General features: G+C 47.0%; 1 protein-coding gene across 4 annotated transcripts in view; it reads right to left on the bottom strand.

The window, feature by feature from the left end:
- Positions 1-12782, bottom strand: part of R3HDM2 (R3H domain containing 2) — a 906692-nt gene that overhangs the window by 173107 nt on the left and 720803 nt on the right. For all 4 annotated transcript variants that reach the window (XM_078688982.1, XM_078688980.1, XM_078688983.1 and 1 more), the window contains 2 exons: positions 4758-4858; positions 3505-3677 (listed from right to left, as the gene is read on the bottom strand). In XM_078688982.1, coding sequence (XP_078545108.1) covers positions 3505-3677; positions 4758-4858 — 274 coding nt within the window. The remainder of the gene's footprint in view (positions 1-3504; positions 3678-4757; positions 4859-12782) is intronic.

A 12782-nucleotide genomic window follows, 5' to 3' on the forward strand; every position in this document is an offset into this window, starting at 1 on the left:
TTGCTATGCTGACAGGAGAGGGATAAGCAAGTGCTTTCGAGGTGTTTATTGTGGCACCAAGGTATTGTATGTGAGACGGTTGCAGATGGGACTTGGTGTGGTTTATTGTAAGCCCCAAGTCGTGAAGTAGTTGGATAGTGGCGTGAGTGTGTTGTACACACTGGTTATAAGAGCTGGCTTTTATGAGCCAGTCGTCTAGATATGGGAAGACGTGAATGTGCTGTCTTAAGTGCGCTGTTACTACTGCTAGGCACTTGGTGAATACCCTTGGTGCTGTCGTGACTCCGAATGCGAGTACTTTGAATTAATAGTGTTGACCGTCTAGTACAAATCTGAGATACTTCCTATGAGCGGTGTGAATGGGAATTAGGAAGTAGGCGTCCTTGAGATCTAGAGTAGCAAGGAAGTCGTTTTGTGAAAGAAAAGGAAGGACCTGCTGGAGTGTGACCATGTGAAAATGGTCTGACTGTATGTATATGTTAAGGTGTCTGAGGTCTAGAATAGGCCTTAGAGAGCCGTCCTTCTTTGGGATAAGAAAGTACAGGGAGTAAACACCCTTGTTTTGTTGGTGCAGAGGAACTGGTTCAATTGCACTGTTTTTGTAGGAGGGATATTACCTCTTGCTTTAGCAGTAATAGATGCTATTGTGACATTGGACACTGTCGGGTAGTATGTTTGGGGGTGTAGATGTTCGTTTGAGACAGTACCCTGATTGAATTATTTGTCGCACCCACCTGTCTTATGTGATGTTGTTCCAGACAGGAAGGAATTGTTGCAGTTTTCCCCCCACTGGAGTGGAATGATGAGGGGGAAGTGGAGGAAAGTCATTGGGTAGGGGTAGGGGTAGAGGCAGAGCGGGAGTTGTTAGTTTTTCCTCTGCCTTTGTTATTGTTACCCCTGTAACCCCCTCTTTGGTAGCCCCTAGTGAAGGTGGATTAGCTAGGGGTTTTGTAAGAAGTGGAAGGGCTATCCGAGGAGTAGCCTCTCGTGTTGCCTCTGTATGATGATCAACAAAAGGAGCGTCTGGGAGCTTGCGACCACAGATTTAACTGTATCGGTATCCTTTTTCATCTTTTCAAGGGATACATCAACATTAGGACCAAATAGGTGTTGCTCATCGAATGGTTGATTGAGGATGGAACTCTGGACTTAGGGTTTGAAACCTGAAATATGTAGCCAGGCATGCCTATGCAAAAGAACGCTAGTATTAATTGCCCTTGAAGCAGTATCTGCGGCATCTATGGCACAACCGATGGAGGTATTAGTGATAGTTTTAACTTCTTGTATGAGTTCATTGTCCCTATTCTTGTATTTATCTGGGAGATGCTGCATTATGGATTCCAGCTCATCATAATGTGCCCTGTTGTACCTTGCTAACAGCGCTTGAGTATTGGCGATGCGCCCTTCGTTTGTCAGAGGCGTCAAGGAGTTCAGACTCCTTAACTGGTGTGTGTGGGGGGGGGGAGGTGGGGGACCTCACCTGATGTTTGGGAATTTTCCCTTTTCCGTGCAATGGAGGCTACAAGGGAGTCTAGTGATGCGGGCGCTTAATATAGACTGGATCTGTAGGGTTAGCCTTATATTTTCTCTCTATTCGGGGGTTAAGGACTCGAGCCCTGACTGGATCTTTAAAAACCTCTGGTGCATGCTTAATAACCTCCTTAAGCATGGGTAGAATTGAAGTGTACCTTTGGGTGGTGTCGAAAGTGTCCATTAAAAAATCTTCCTCCACTGTGTCTGTGTGTAGGTCAACTCCCTCCAGGGTATTGGGCAGCCCTATGGACAAGTTGGTTACAGCCTATAGTGTCCTCTAGGGGGGTGGGGGGTGGGGGGGGGGGGAAAGGCCAGGACGCATATGTATCATCCTGGGGAACATAAGGGGGGTCCGGGGTGTTATAATCATCCCATGGGTTAGGGGAGTAAGGAGGACTAGGGTTCCCTAATGGATCATCGGCACCTTCCCCTGTATCATTAGAATCAGTATCCACATCATCATCATCATCATTACGTCCTACTGGGGTAGGGGATGTGGAGGAGGAGGAGGAGGAGGAGGAGGAGGAGAAGGGATCCTTAATGGAGAGGTTGCAATGTCTTTCTTTTTAGGAGGAGGAGCCGGTGCAGGCGCCTCTAGTGGTCGCTTTTTGGAGCTAAGAGCCAATTGTCTTATGATCTTTCACAAGAGTCTTTTGGGTAGGATCTGGTTTACAAAGTTCCTCTGTATAAGGCAGATCCTTCGGTGCCGAAGTTTTTGGTCGCGGAGGCTTTTTCGGCACCGACTCGGTAGCTGCTCTAGGTTCTTTTGGCTTGGAACTGTGACCTTTTGCAGTGTCCTTGGCCGGCGGAATGTGTTGTTTTTTCGGTTCTGAGGCCTTTTTCAGCTCCGAAGCATGGGAGTCGGGGGACTTAGGTGGCCGTTTTTTGGTCGGCTCCGAGAGTGTTTTATGCGATGATGAGCCGGTGCCAGTCTTCGGTGCAGAGTGCTCGGATGTCAAAGCAGCGATCGGCGTGGATGAGGAAGAAGATGGCTACTTTTTCGGTGCTGGTTGGTGTGTGTCGGCACCGGGGGTAGGCTGACTCGAGCCTGAGTCGCCTGAAGGCTTAGTAGGCTTCTTTACCGAGGCCGAAAGCGGGGCATGGGAAGCAGTCTCTCGGTGTGCACCCGGGCCAGAAGGCGAGGGTGTGACTGAAGCCTTTTTAGAGGGTGTCGAGGAAGGGTCAGGGTCGACATGTGTTGGAGTGATGTCCTCGACGTCTGAGTCCTCTGAGTAGCTGAAGCCTTCTTCGGCCCGCTGCTGTTCTGGCATGTCAACGCCCTCTTCAAAGATGTCGTCGGGGATCGAAGCTGACGAGCATGCCATGGTCCTTCAAGCTCGTCGGTCCCAAATTGTCTATTTGGAGCGGAAGGAGGCACAAGCCGAACAGTCCCTGGCCTCGTGTTCTGGTGAGAGGCAAAGGTTGCACACCTTAGAGAGGGAAACTTCGACCCACATGGAGGACACTTCTTGAATGGCATCCTTTCCATTAGCCAGAAGATGAGGCCTAGGTAGGCCTAAAGGCCTTCGTCAACGACCGGAATCAAAGACTTTGAAATTGTCAAGACTCGCGTCGAGAGGGAAAGGCGTTCGAGACAATACCGTCGGAAACGGGTGAGGGATTGCGCAGCGAACAAAAACTCTGTACGAAACCGGAGCGCAGGAAACACATCCGAACCCGATGGCGGAAAAAAACAATCTGACGATGGAGCCAATGCCCATGCGCAATGTGATCCAAAGGAGGAGTCACCTATCTCGTGACTTCCAAAGAATTTTCAGGACAAAAACAAGTGCAAACATCCGGGCCAAACACTAGATGGCGATCTACACAACAGTGTGTAATCTGCAGCTCATATGCCTCGAACATAACATTATTGGGACAATCCAAAGAGCAAAAGAATACAGACCCCTAAGAGAAAATCCAATTTCTGGAGCTCAGGTTATGAAAGTCAACTCAAACATACCCCCTTACCTGAGAATTGGCATCTGGGTTGTACAAGTGGTCTGCTTTTTGCCCCCGGTGATCCAGACCAAAATATTTACAGTGGCTCCACTGGACCATTGGCGAGTTTTGAGGGGCAGCCTGGGGGCCATTGGGGACGTTCAACTGCATAACCACCATCCCCGGTCCAGTGGGACTGACACCTGTAAACAAACAAACGTGAGCTATCTTGAGGGCACATCTATACTTTACAGAGTAGCACTCATAAGAAGCCGTCGCTGTACTGGGGCAGTGGAGACCCAGACCCAAGTAAATCGATGGACAGAGACAGACATTTGTGTGGCCAGCCAACATTTAGCCCTGAAGTAGTCCTGTAAGATTTCACTTGCTGAAATGAGGCACAAGCAGAACCCACAGGAATACAATTTTCCACCCTGTACTGCTTACTTTCAAACTTCAAATGATATAAGTAAAATATCTAGATAACTGGAGGATCTTATTGTGAGGTTTTCCATCACAACTGTCAACCCTAAGAGACAATTTCAAACCTTCCAAGAAATCAGACTGATTTGACTTTGAGATTCAGAAGTGTGATGTAATACAAATAAATAAGAGATCAACAATTTGCAAATATTACTTTACATCACTCTCCTCTCCCAGGTTTAACGAGTGAAAGCAAGAGGTTTCCTGAAAGAATGATCTGGTGAAAATTTCATTATAGATGGTTTATGTGTAGGGACTATCTCTTTCTGCAATTGGCCCGGTCAGTCACAAGGAGGAGATCAAATAGTTTCCCCCAGATCAATACCACTTACCAGGAAATCATTAAAATAAAAATTAAATGTTGGGCTTTAAATGGGTGGTAGTCCTGAGACAACATTATGAATGGGAAATACATATTTATTCAAAAAAGTTTAATACAGCAAGTACAGAGCGATCAAATTTGCTTTTTGCAAGATAACCCAGACTAACAGGTGGTTTCAAACTTTAAAACATTGTAACCAAAGATCGGATAGTTAAAAGGACTTGTACAACAGTAGAAAGCAGAGGACGGTGCAGAGCTAGACTCGAACCTCCATCTTTAGGTTGTCATACATGACTGCCAGATACAACAAACTCCTCCATAAGAACTCAGAGATGGTACTGCAGACACTGGAGCATATTCTTCATATTAAAATCTCAAATCCCAAGAGGGCCAATCCAAAATTCTATTCTTTCAGAACTGTCGCTAACCACTGCATGCTTCAAATCAAACTAGGGTAGGGTCCTGCAAATGTCCTTACCTGAAAACTGTGGCTGAATCTGCGAGGGGCTACAAGGGGAAGGGGATGGGGGCATTTGGTACTGCTCAGATCCAGGTGGCTGAAGGAAGCCCACTGAAGAACTGAAAATGATAAAAAAAATAAGAAAGAGTTAAGTGACATAAAGCCATTGTTTCATCATTAGAAGAGCTTTCATTGACTTTGCTGTGCTGTTCTGCTCCAAAACTGCTGCACTAACTACAAGCGATGCATCAGACTTTTCACAAAGCTATAGTCTAGAATGGCTACTTGGATGCCTCTAAGCAGCAGATCAAGGACTAGCTAGAGCTGCATACACTGAGAATAACACTGATTTTACATTTGACCTTTTTCTTTTTGCTTCCTATGTTACTGGGCAGGCTTCAGTATTTCAATCAAATTAATGAAGACACTGGTATGTATTCTTTGTCGGAAAGATGAACACCACTTTAGAAGGAAGTTCTCTTTAAATGGCTCCTTTCTAAGCCTTGGGCACTAACGTGAGGAATAACATTTTGGGATAAGTGGTAATGGAGGACTCTTTCTTTAGACAGAGTTATGCCTTTTTCACACAAGTCCCAATGAAAGGTGCCAGTGGGCGAAGGTTTAACATTGCTGGCACTATTTGTTTACTCCGACACAAAAATTGCTGCCAGTTTGTTTCAGACAATAGGGCACCTTTCACACAACTACCATACTTGATTGTATTCTGTATTGGCTATTGTAAGAAAAATAGAAATTAGTTGTGAAGGATATAAGATCTTTACTAGTTATAGGCCTACAGTTGTTTCATTACTGGGAACCAAATTCTATTGTAACAATTTGTCTCTAAAGGTAGTGAAGCAGAGCAGTTTGAGGACTACTCAGGGGAGGTGGTTTGAGCAAGCAATCTCAATTCGCTGGCACGCAATAACACCGAATAAATTGTTGGCCAGCCAGTGTTTTTTCTTTTAAAAATTAAAAGTACATTTATTACCCACAAACCTAAATACTATGCATTAAATTACAAATATGTACATCAGGTAGATGGAAATACCTTTGGTGTCACCCTCATATCACATTTCACCCCTAGTGGGCCCTGAACCCCATAATCACAATGTAACTGACCCAATTAAAGATTGGTGGATGTCAATTTAAATAAGGCAGGCCTACCGGCTTTGTCAAGGGGTCACCACATCAATATACAAGAAAGGACTAATGGCTTTGTTAAGGGGCCATCACATAAATAAATCAATAAGGAATGTTTTTTTACCTGTAATCCTAGTTCTCTCTCGGGTTAATATCCGTTGAAATTATAAGCACTGAATAGTCCCGCCAATGTGCAAGGATCTTTACACTATATATTCTTAAGTGTAGATGTTTGCATTTCTTAAGTAAGGCCAGGATAAGCACTTAATTTATTCAAATATTTTGTACCAATTAAATGAGGCAGCATTGGGCAATTGCTTTAATTTGTATTTAAAAAAGGGTTAATACATCATTTAAAAAAACTGGAAAAATTAGCAGGAGCTGTGTTACTTGTCCTTATTAATCTCATTCACAAATTTTTTTTTTAAAGGAAAATGGTGAAGAAGGAACTGTAACTTGCAAATGTAATTGCATTTATATAGCACTTACTACCCCTGATGAGACGTCGAAGTGCTTTTCGGCGACCTGCACGCTACTCCAATCAATCAATCATTGGATTTGTAAAGCGCACTACTTACCCGTGAGGGTCTCAAGGCGCTGTGGGGAGGGGTGCTGCTACTGCTCGAAGAGCCAGGTCTTGAGGAGCTTCCTGAATGTGAGCAGGTCCTGGGTCTGTCGCAGGTGGGTTGGGAGGGTGTTCCAGGTCTTGGCGGCGAGGAAGGAGAAGGATCTGCCGCCGGATGTTGTTCGTAGGATGCGCGGGACGGTGGCGAGGGCGAGGCTGGCGGAGCAGAGCTGGCGGGCGGGGGTGTGGAAGTTGAGTCTGTTGTTCAGGTAGGCTGGTCCGGTGTTGTGAAGTGCTTTGTGTGCGAGGAGCTTGAAGGTGATCCTCTTGTTGATGGGGAGCCAGTGCAGGTCTCTTAGGTGGGAGGTGATGTGGTTGCGTCGAGGGATATTGAGGATCAGTCGTGTTGAGGCGTTCTGGATTTGTTGCAGCCGTTGTAGGTTTTTGGTCCGGATTCCTGCGTAGAGTGCGTTGCCGTAGTCCAGCCTGCTGCTGACGAGGGCTTGGGTCACCGTTCTTCTGGTATCGGTCGGGATCCACTTGTAGATCCTGCGGGGCATACGAGGGTGTAGTAGCAGGAGGAGGAGACGGCTTTGACCTGCTTCGACATGGAGAGTGAGGAGTCAAGGATGAATCCTAGGTTGCGTGCGTGGTCTGTGGGTGTCGGTGCTGCTCCTAGTGAGGTCGGGCACCAGGAGTCGTCCCACAAAGAGGGGGTGGGGCCAAGGATGAGGACTTCCGTCTTGTCCAAGTTCGGTTTCAGGCGGCTGTTCCTCATCCTTTCGGCAACGGCCTTCATTCCCTCATGGAGGTTGGTTTTGGCAGTATGAGGGTCCATGGTGAGGGAGAGGATGAGTTGGGTGTCGTCGGCATAGGAGATGTTCAGGTCGTGCTGGCGGGCTACTTGTGCGAAGGGGGCCATGTAGATGTTGAACAGGGTCGGGCTGAAGGATGAGCTTTGGGGTACGCCGCAGATGTCTGTGGCTTCTGATAGGAAGGGTGGGAGGCGGACTCTCTGGGTTCTGCAAGAGAGGAAGGACGTGGTCCAGTCCAGGGCCTTCTTCTGGATTCCGGCTTCTTGGAGGCGTGTCTTCAGTGTGCGGTGGCAGACCGTGTCGAAGACGGCTGACAGGTCGAGGAGGATGAGGGCCGAGGTTTCGCCGTTGTCAAGTTGGCGCCTGATGCCGTCTGTGGCGGCGATGAGGGCTGTCTCTGTGCTGTGGTTTCTTCTGAATCCGGACTGGGATGGGTCCAATATGTTGTTGTCCTCGAGGTGGCGGGTCAGCTGTATGGTGGCGATTTTCTCAATGACCTTCGCCGGGAAAGGGAGCAGTGAGATGGGCCGGAAGTTCTTGAGGTCCTTGGGGTCCGTCTTGAGTTTCTTGAGGAGGGCGTTGATTTCGGCGTGCTCCCAGCTTTCTAGGAATGTTGCTGTATCAAAGGAGATGTTGATCACCTTCTGTAGTGGGGGTGCGATGGTTGCGTCTGCTTTGTTGAAAACATGGTGCGGGCAGGGGTCGGATGGAGATCCTGAGTGGATGGAGTTCATGACTTTGCGTGTCTCCTCGTCGTTGACGTGGGCCCAGGAGGTCAGCTGGTTGGTGCAGGTGGCGATCGGGGTGGGGTCTGTTGTGGTCGGAGCAGACGGGGTGTTGAGACTGTCGTGGATGTCGGCGATCTTTCGGTGGAAGCAAGTGGCCAGTGAGTCACACAGCTCTTGCGAGATGTCGTTGGTATTATTGGCGCTGGGGTTGGAGAGTTCCTTCACTCTGCTGAAGAGCTCTTTGCTGTTTTGTGTGTTGTTGTCCAGGCGTGCTGTGAAGGAAGATCTCTTGCCTGTTCTGATGAGGTGGTGGTGCCTGCGGATGGCGTCCTTGTGGTCTGCGTGGTTGTGGAGCCATTTCTTCTCCAGCTTTCAGCATGTCCGTTTGGAGGTCTGGAGTTCTTCGGTGAACCAGGCGGCTTTCTTGCTGGGGTGGTTGATGGAGGGTTTCTTGAGCGGGGCGAGAGTGTTGGCGCAGTCGTCGATCCATTGTGTGAGGTTACGGGCGGCGGCGTCTGTGTCGGTGGGGTCGGCGGGTGGGTTCTGGGAGAGGGTGGCGGTCAGCTGGTCTTCGGTAATTTTGCTTCAGCAGCGGCGAGGCAGCTGTTGGGTGCGTGGTTGGTTTCTTGAAGGTGAAGTGGATGCATCGGTGGTCAGTCCAGTGGAGTTCGGTGGTGTGGTTGAAGGCGATGTGGGTGCTTGTGGAGAAGACGGGGTCGAGCGTGTGGCCGGCGGCATGGGTGGGTTCGGTGACGAGCTATTTGACACCGAGATTGTCGAGGTTGTCGATCAGGGCGGTGGAGTTGGCGTCGTTGTTGTTCTCGAGGTGGAAGTTCAGGTCCCCGAGGAAGATGTAGTCCGTGGAGTCGAGTGCGTGGGTGCTGGCGAGGTCGACGATGGAGTCGCTGAACCGGGCCAGTGGTCCGGGCGTCTGTAGACGAGTGTTCCTCTGAGTGTAGTATTGGGTCGGTGTGGATCCGGAAGTGGAGGTGTTCGGCGGAGTTGAGGGAGTCGTCTGCAAGGGTGTGGATCTGAAGGGTGGACTTGTGGACGATGGCTATTCCTCCTCTGATTCAGTTGGTGCGGTCTCTGCGTGAGATCTTGTAGCTGACCGGGATAGCTATGGCGATGTCTGGTGCCGATGAGTCATTCCACCAAGTCTCGGTCAGGAAGGAGACGTCTGGGGCGGAGGAGTCTAGCAGGTCCCAGACCTCGATGGCGTGTTTGCGTGCGGAGCGGGTGTTGAGGAGTATGCAGCGAAGGTGGTTGGGTTCGGTCCTCGGTGGTTTGGTGGTTCTGTCGCAGGTGAAGTTGCAGTTGTGACAGGAGAAGGGTCCGTGGGTGCGTTTGGGGGCGGCTTGAAAGCAGCGGTGGTCTCGTCCGCTGTTGAGAGCGTGGAGAGTGTTAGCATCGTATCGGAGTCTGGCGTCATGGCGTGCGTGGGGTCCAGGCACAGGGCGCGGTCCAGGCGCAGACGGGCTTGCCTTTGGCGCGCAAATGGCGCACCCGCTGCACGTCCGGGCGGCGGTCGCCATATGAGGTGGAGAAGGAGGGAGGGTCAGGTGGGAGGCGGGACCCACTAAGCCAAAAAGTATTAGTGGTGAATTAGTATAATGAAATATGAAATTAATTTGAGCGGTGGGCATCTAAGTCTATCAGTTGGATTGAATAGGATAATGGAGAGATGGAAGGGGGAACAGTCTAGAAACTTTATTTGGAGATCATAGCAATAGTAGGAGGTTTGGGATGAGTAAAGGAGAGATGGAGGGGTCTCAAAGTGGATTACGAAGAACGATGAGGTATCAGATGAGTCAAGGAGGGATACATGAGGGAAGGGTTTATTTAGAAAGGCTTGTTCGAGAGCTCTGATTAGTAAACGAGGTGTGAGATGATACAATGAGCTGTGGGGAGGGAAGAGTCTAGAAAGGGTTATTTTGGGGACCATAGTAGTAGAATAGGGTTTGGAATGACTCAAAGTGGAGGTAGAGGATATAATGAGAGTTACAGGGTGAGATATAGGGTAGTACATTGGAGAGGCTGAATTGGGAAGTAAATTATAAAAGGTACATCAGTTCATGGAAGGTATATATAGTTAGAGGATCTATTGAGAGAGGTATAGGGTGAGATATAGCGTAGTGCATTAGAGATGCTGAATTAGGAGTAAAGTGATGAATATAATTTATTTATTTATTATTTATTTATTAAAAGTTTTGTATAGCGCTGGCTGGACCCGAAGGTATCAGAGCGCTTCACAACCATGTGCAAGAGAGTGCCTTAACGGCGATGGAAGACTGATATCTGAACAACTCAAAGGGATTTAAAAAAAAAAAAAAAAAGTTCATACAGATCGTAGTAGTTCCACGGGTAGGTGGTAATGAGAGCTTCCCTTACAGTTCAGGTGTCTTCCAGAAAGAGGGCTTTGAGTAAAGTCTTGAATTTTGGGAAGTGGGTGGTCATTCTGATGTGAGGAGGGATGGCGTTCCATATCCTGGGTGCATTGCCTGCAAAGCATTTACTTGAAGTTTTGCGTTTCCGCGGTTTCAACGGAATGAGAAGAAGTGTGTTGGAACTTCTAAGGGTCCTGGACTGGCCAGCCCTTTTGAGTTTTGCGGCCAAGTATTCCGGTTTACCTGTGTGGAGGGCTTTGTGTGTAAGGCATGCTGTTCGAAAGTTGGCTCGTTGTTCAATAGGGAGCCATTTCAGGTCTTTGAGCGCGGGGGAAATGTGTTCGAATTTCTTAGTTCCTGTGACCATTCTGGCGCGGCATTGAGGGTAGTTTTCAAGGGTCCTAGGTGTGATTTGGCTGAGCCGGTCAGGGCTGCGATACCATAGTCAATTCTTGAGAGCACCAGTGCTTGAGTGGCCTGTTGAAGGTCCTTGGGAGGAAGGAATGGTTTTATTTTGTAGAGAAGTTTAAGATTGAGGAAAGCGCTTTTGGCGGAGTTAGCAATGTGTTTTTTAAAGTTTAGTTTGGGGTCTAAGGTGATACCTAGGGATTTGACTGAGTCTTTTGGCTTGAGGGTGCCCTTGAGGGCGTCAATGGCTTTGAGCCATTCTTCATTTGGGGCTTTTCGTCTCTGTTGGAGATGATTAGAACTTCAGTTTTTTCTTGATTAAGTTTTAAGTGATTTTGTGAGAGCCAATGTTGGACGTCTTTGAGCGTGTCGTTGAGTTTGAGAATGTCATCCATACAGGTGGTTTCGAAATAGAGTTGTGTGTCATCAGCGTAGAGGTGGAAGGGGATGTTGGAATTCCTGAGTATTGTGGTAAGGGGTTCCATGTAGATATTGAAGAGTTGTGGGGAGAGAACCTACCCTTGAGGGACTCCTCTGCTGACGGGTAGGGGATCGGATTCAAAGTTTTTTATTTTTACTCTTTGGGAGCGATTGTGTAGAAAGGAGGAGAAGCACCGAATGATCAGAACCCCCGACCCAGCGCACGACATCCTAGAGACGAAGGTATGCTTTAAATCCAAGTGGAACCTCTTTGGATTTATAATAGTTCAGCTTCAGATAAGGGATTAGGAGTGATTCTTTTCTATCTGTTTTATGTTCAGGTTATGGGAAGCCTGAACTACGCGAACTTATATCCGGCATATGTACTGACATCAACACGTTAAGGTAATGGGATATAAGGATACGATGAGAGAGGCTACCTACACTATTATTATGCCTAGTACAATAGTGTTTTCTTTTTATTGATTTTTTCTAGAGCATATTTACAACAAAGAACTCCTATCCAGCATATGTACCCGCATCACTGCGTCAAGGTAATGGCAGTAAGAGATATGATTAGAGAGGCTATCTACACTATTATCATGTTTAGTACAATAGTGTCGTTCTATCTTTTAGAGCATATTTACAACAAAGAAATAGATTACGGCACTTGACATTTTTGCTGGAATTCGATTAGAAAAATAGGATGTTGCCCTGAAAGATTACAAATAATAATCGTCGGATATTTGAGGTAGGAACTCCACTCTTTTAAAGTGTCTTCAAGGGACTTTTTCGGATGCAATGCGTGCGTGTACTCAGCCGTATTTATGATGAATTATTACACGCTTCATTTATATGTATGTCATGTTTCTCTCTTTAAATACAAAATCCTAAGTGTATACCCCTATAATTTTTGTGCGATTACCGCCCTGTCATAACTGTGACTATTGTGAGGCTACAATTATATATACCGCCAGGACATTCTTTTGGTACGCAACTTGTAATTGTTTGTATACTTTTGTCTGGAATAGACCTTATTTAACAAGAAGGGTATTGCGGTATAAAAATAATAATTCGCTATAGGCCCGTGATGAGCCAACTCTATATATTGTGAACAGACTCTAAATGAAACAAACAAGGGTGCAGTGACATATAAATAGTAACCTTTTTGCCCTTATTAATTTAGAGTCAGGCTACTTGAACAAAGACCCTATGGATACGTTTTTAACGCCAATTGACCTAATTCACTGAAATCAACACGTGATTGAGTGCGCTGAACGTCATTTTGCAGAAATAAATCAGGTACATCTCCAATGTAGGGCAGCAAAGATAGTGTCTATTAGTGTATGGTAAATCATTAGTGTCTAAACAAGATCGCATGTCTATTTTTCAGCATATTAGAATCGATACTAATGAAATAGTAGCTGTCGGCATAGGAACCAAATTGTCTGTGTTGATTCCACAACGTGACATTTATGATGTAAGTAAAAATGGGTGTATCCTTATTCTTCAGTAAGGGCAACTTTAGGTTGATTTAATAGGTACTTTATCCACATCTAGAGTTATCTTGTTTTCTT

Source organism: Lissotriton helveticus, chromosome 1_1 (genome assembly GCF_964261635.1).
Source record: "Lissotriton helveticus chromosome 1_1, aLisHel1.1, whole genome shotgun sequence".
In the NCBI taxonomy this organism is placed as follows: domain Eukaryota; kingdom Metazoa; phylum Chordata; class Amphibia; order Caudata; family Salamandridae; genus Lissotriton; species Lissotriton helveticus.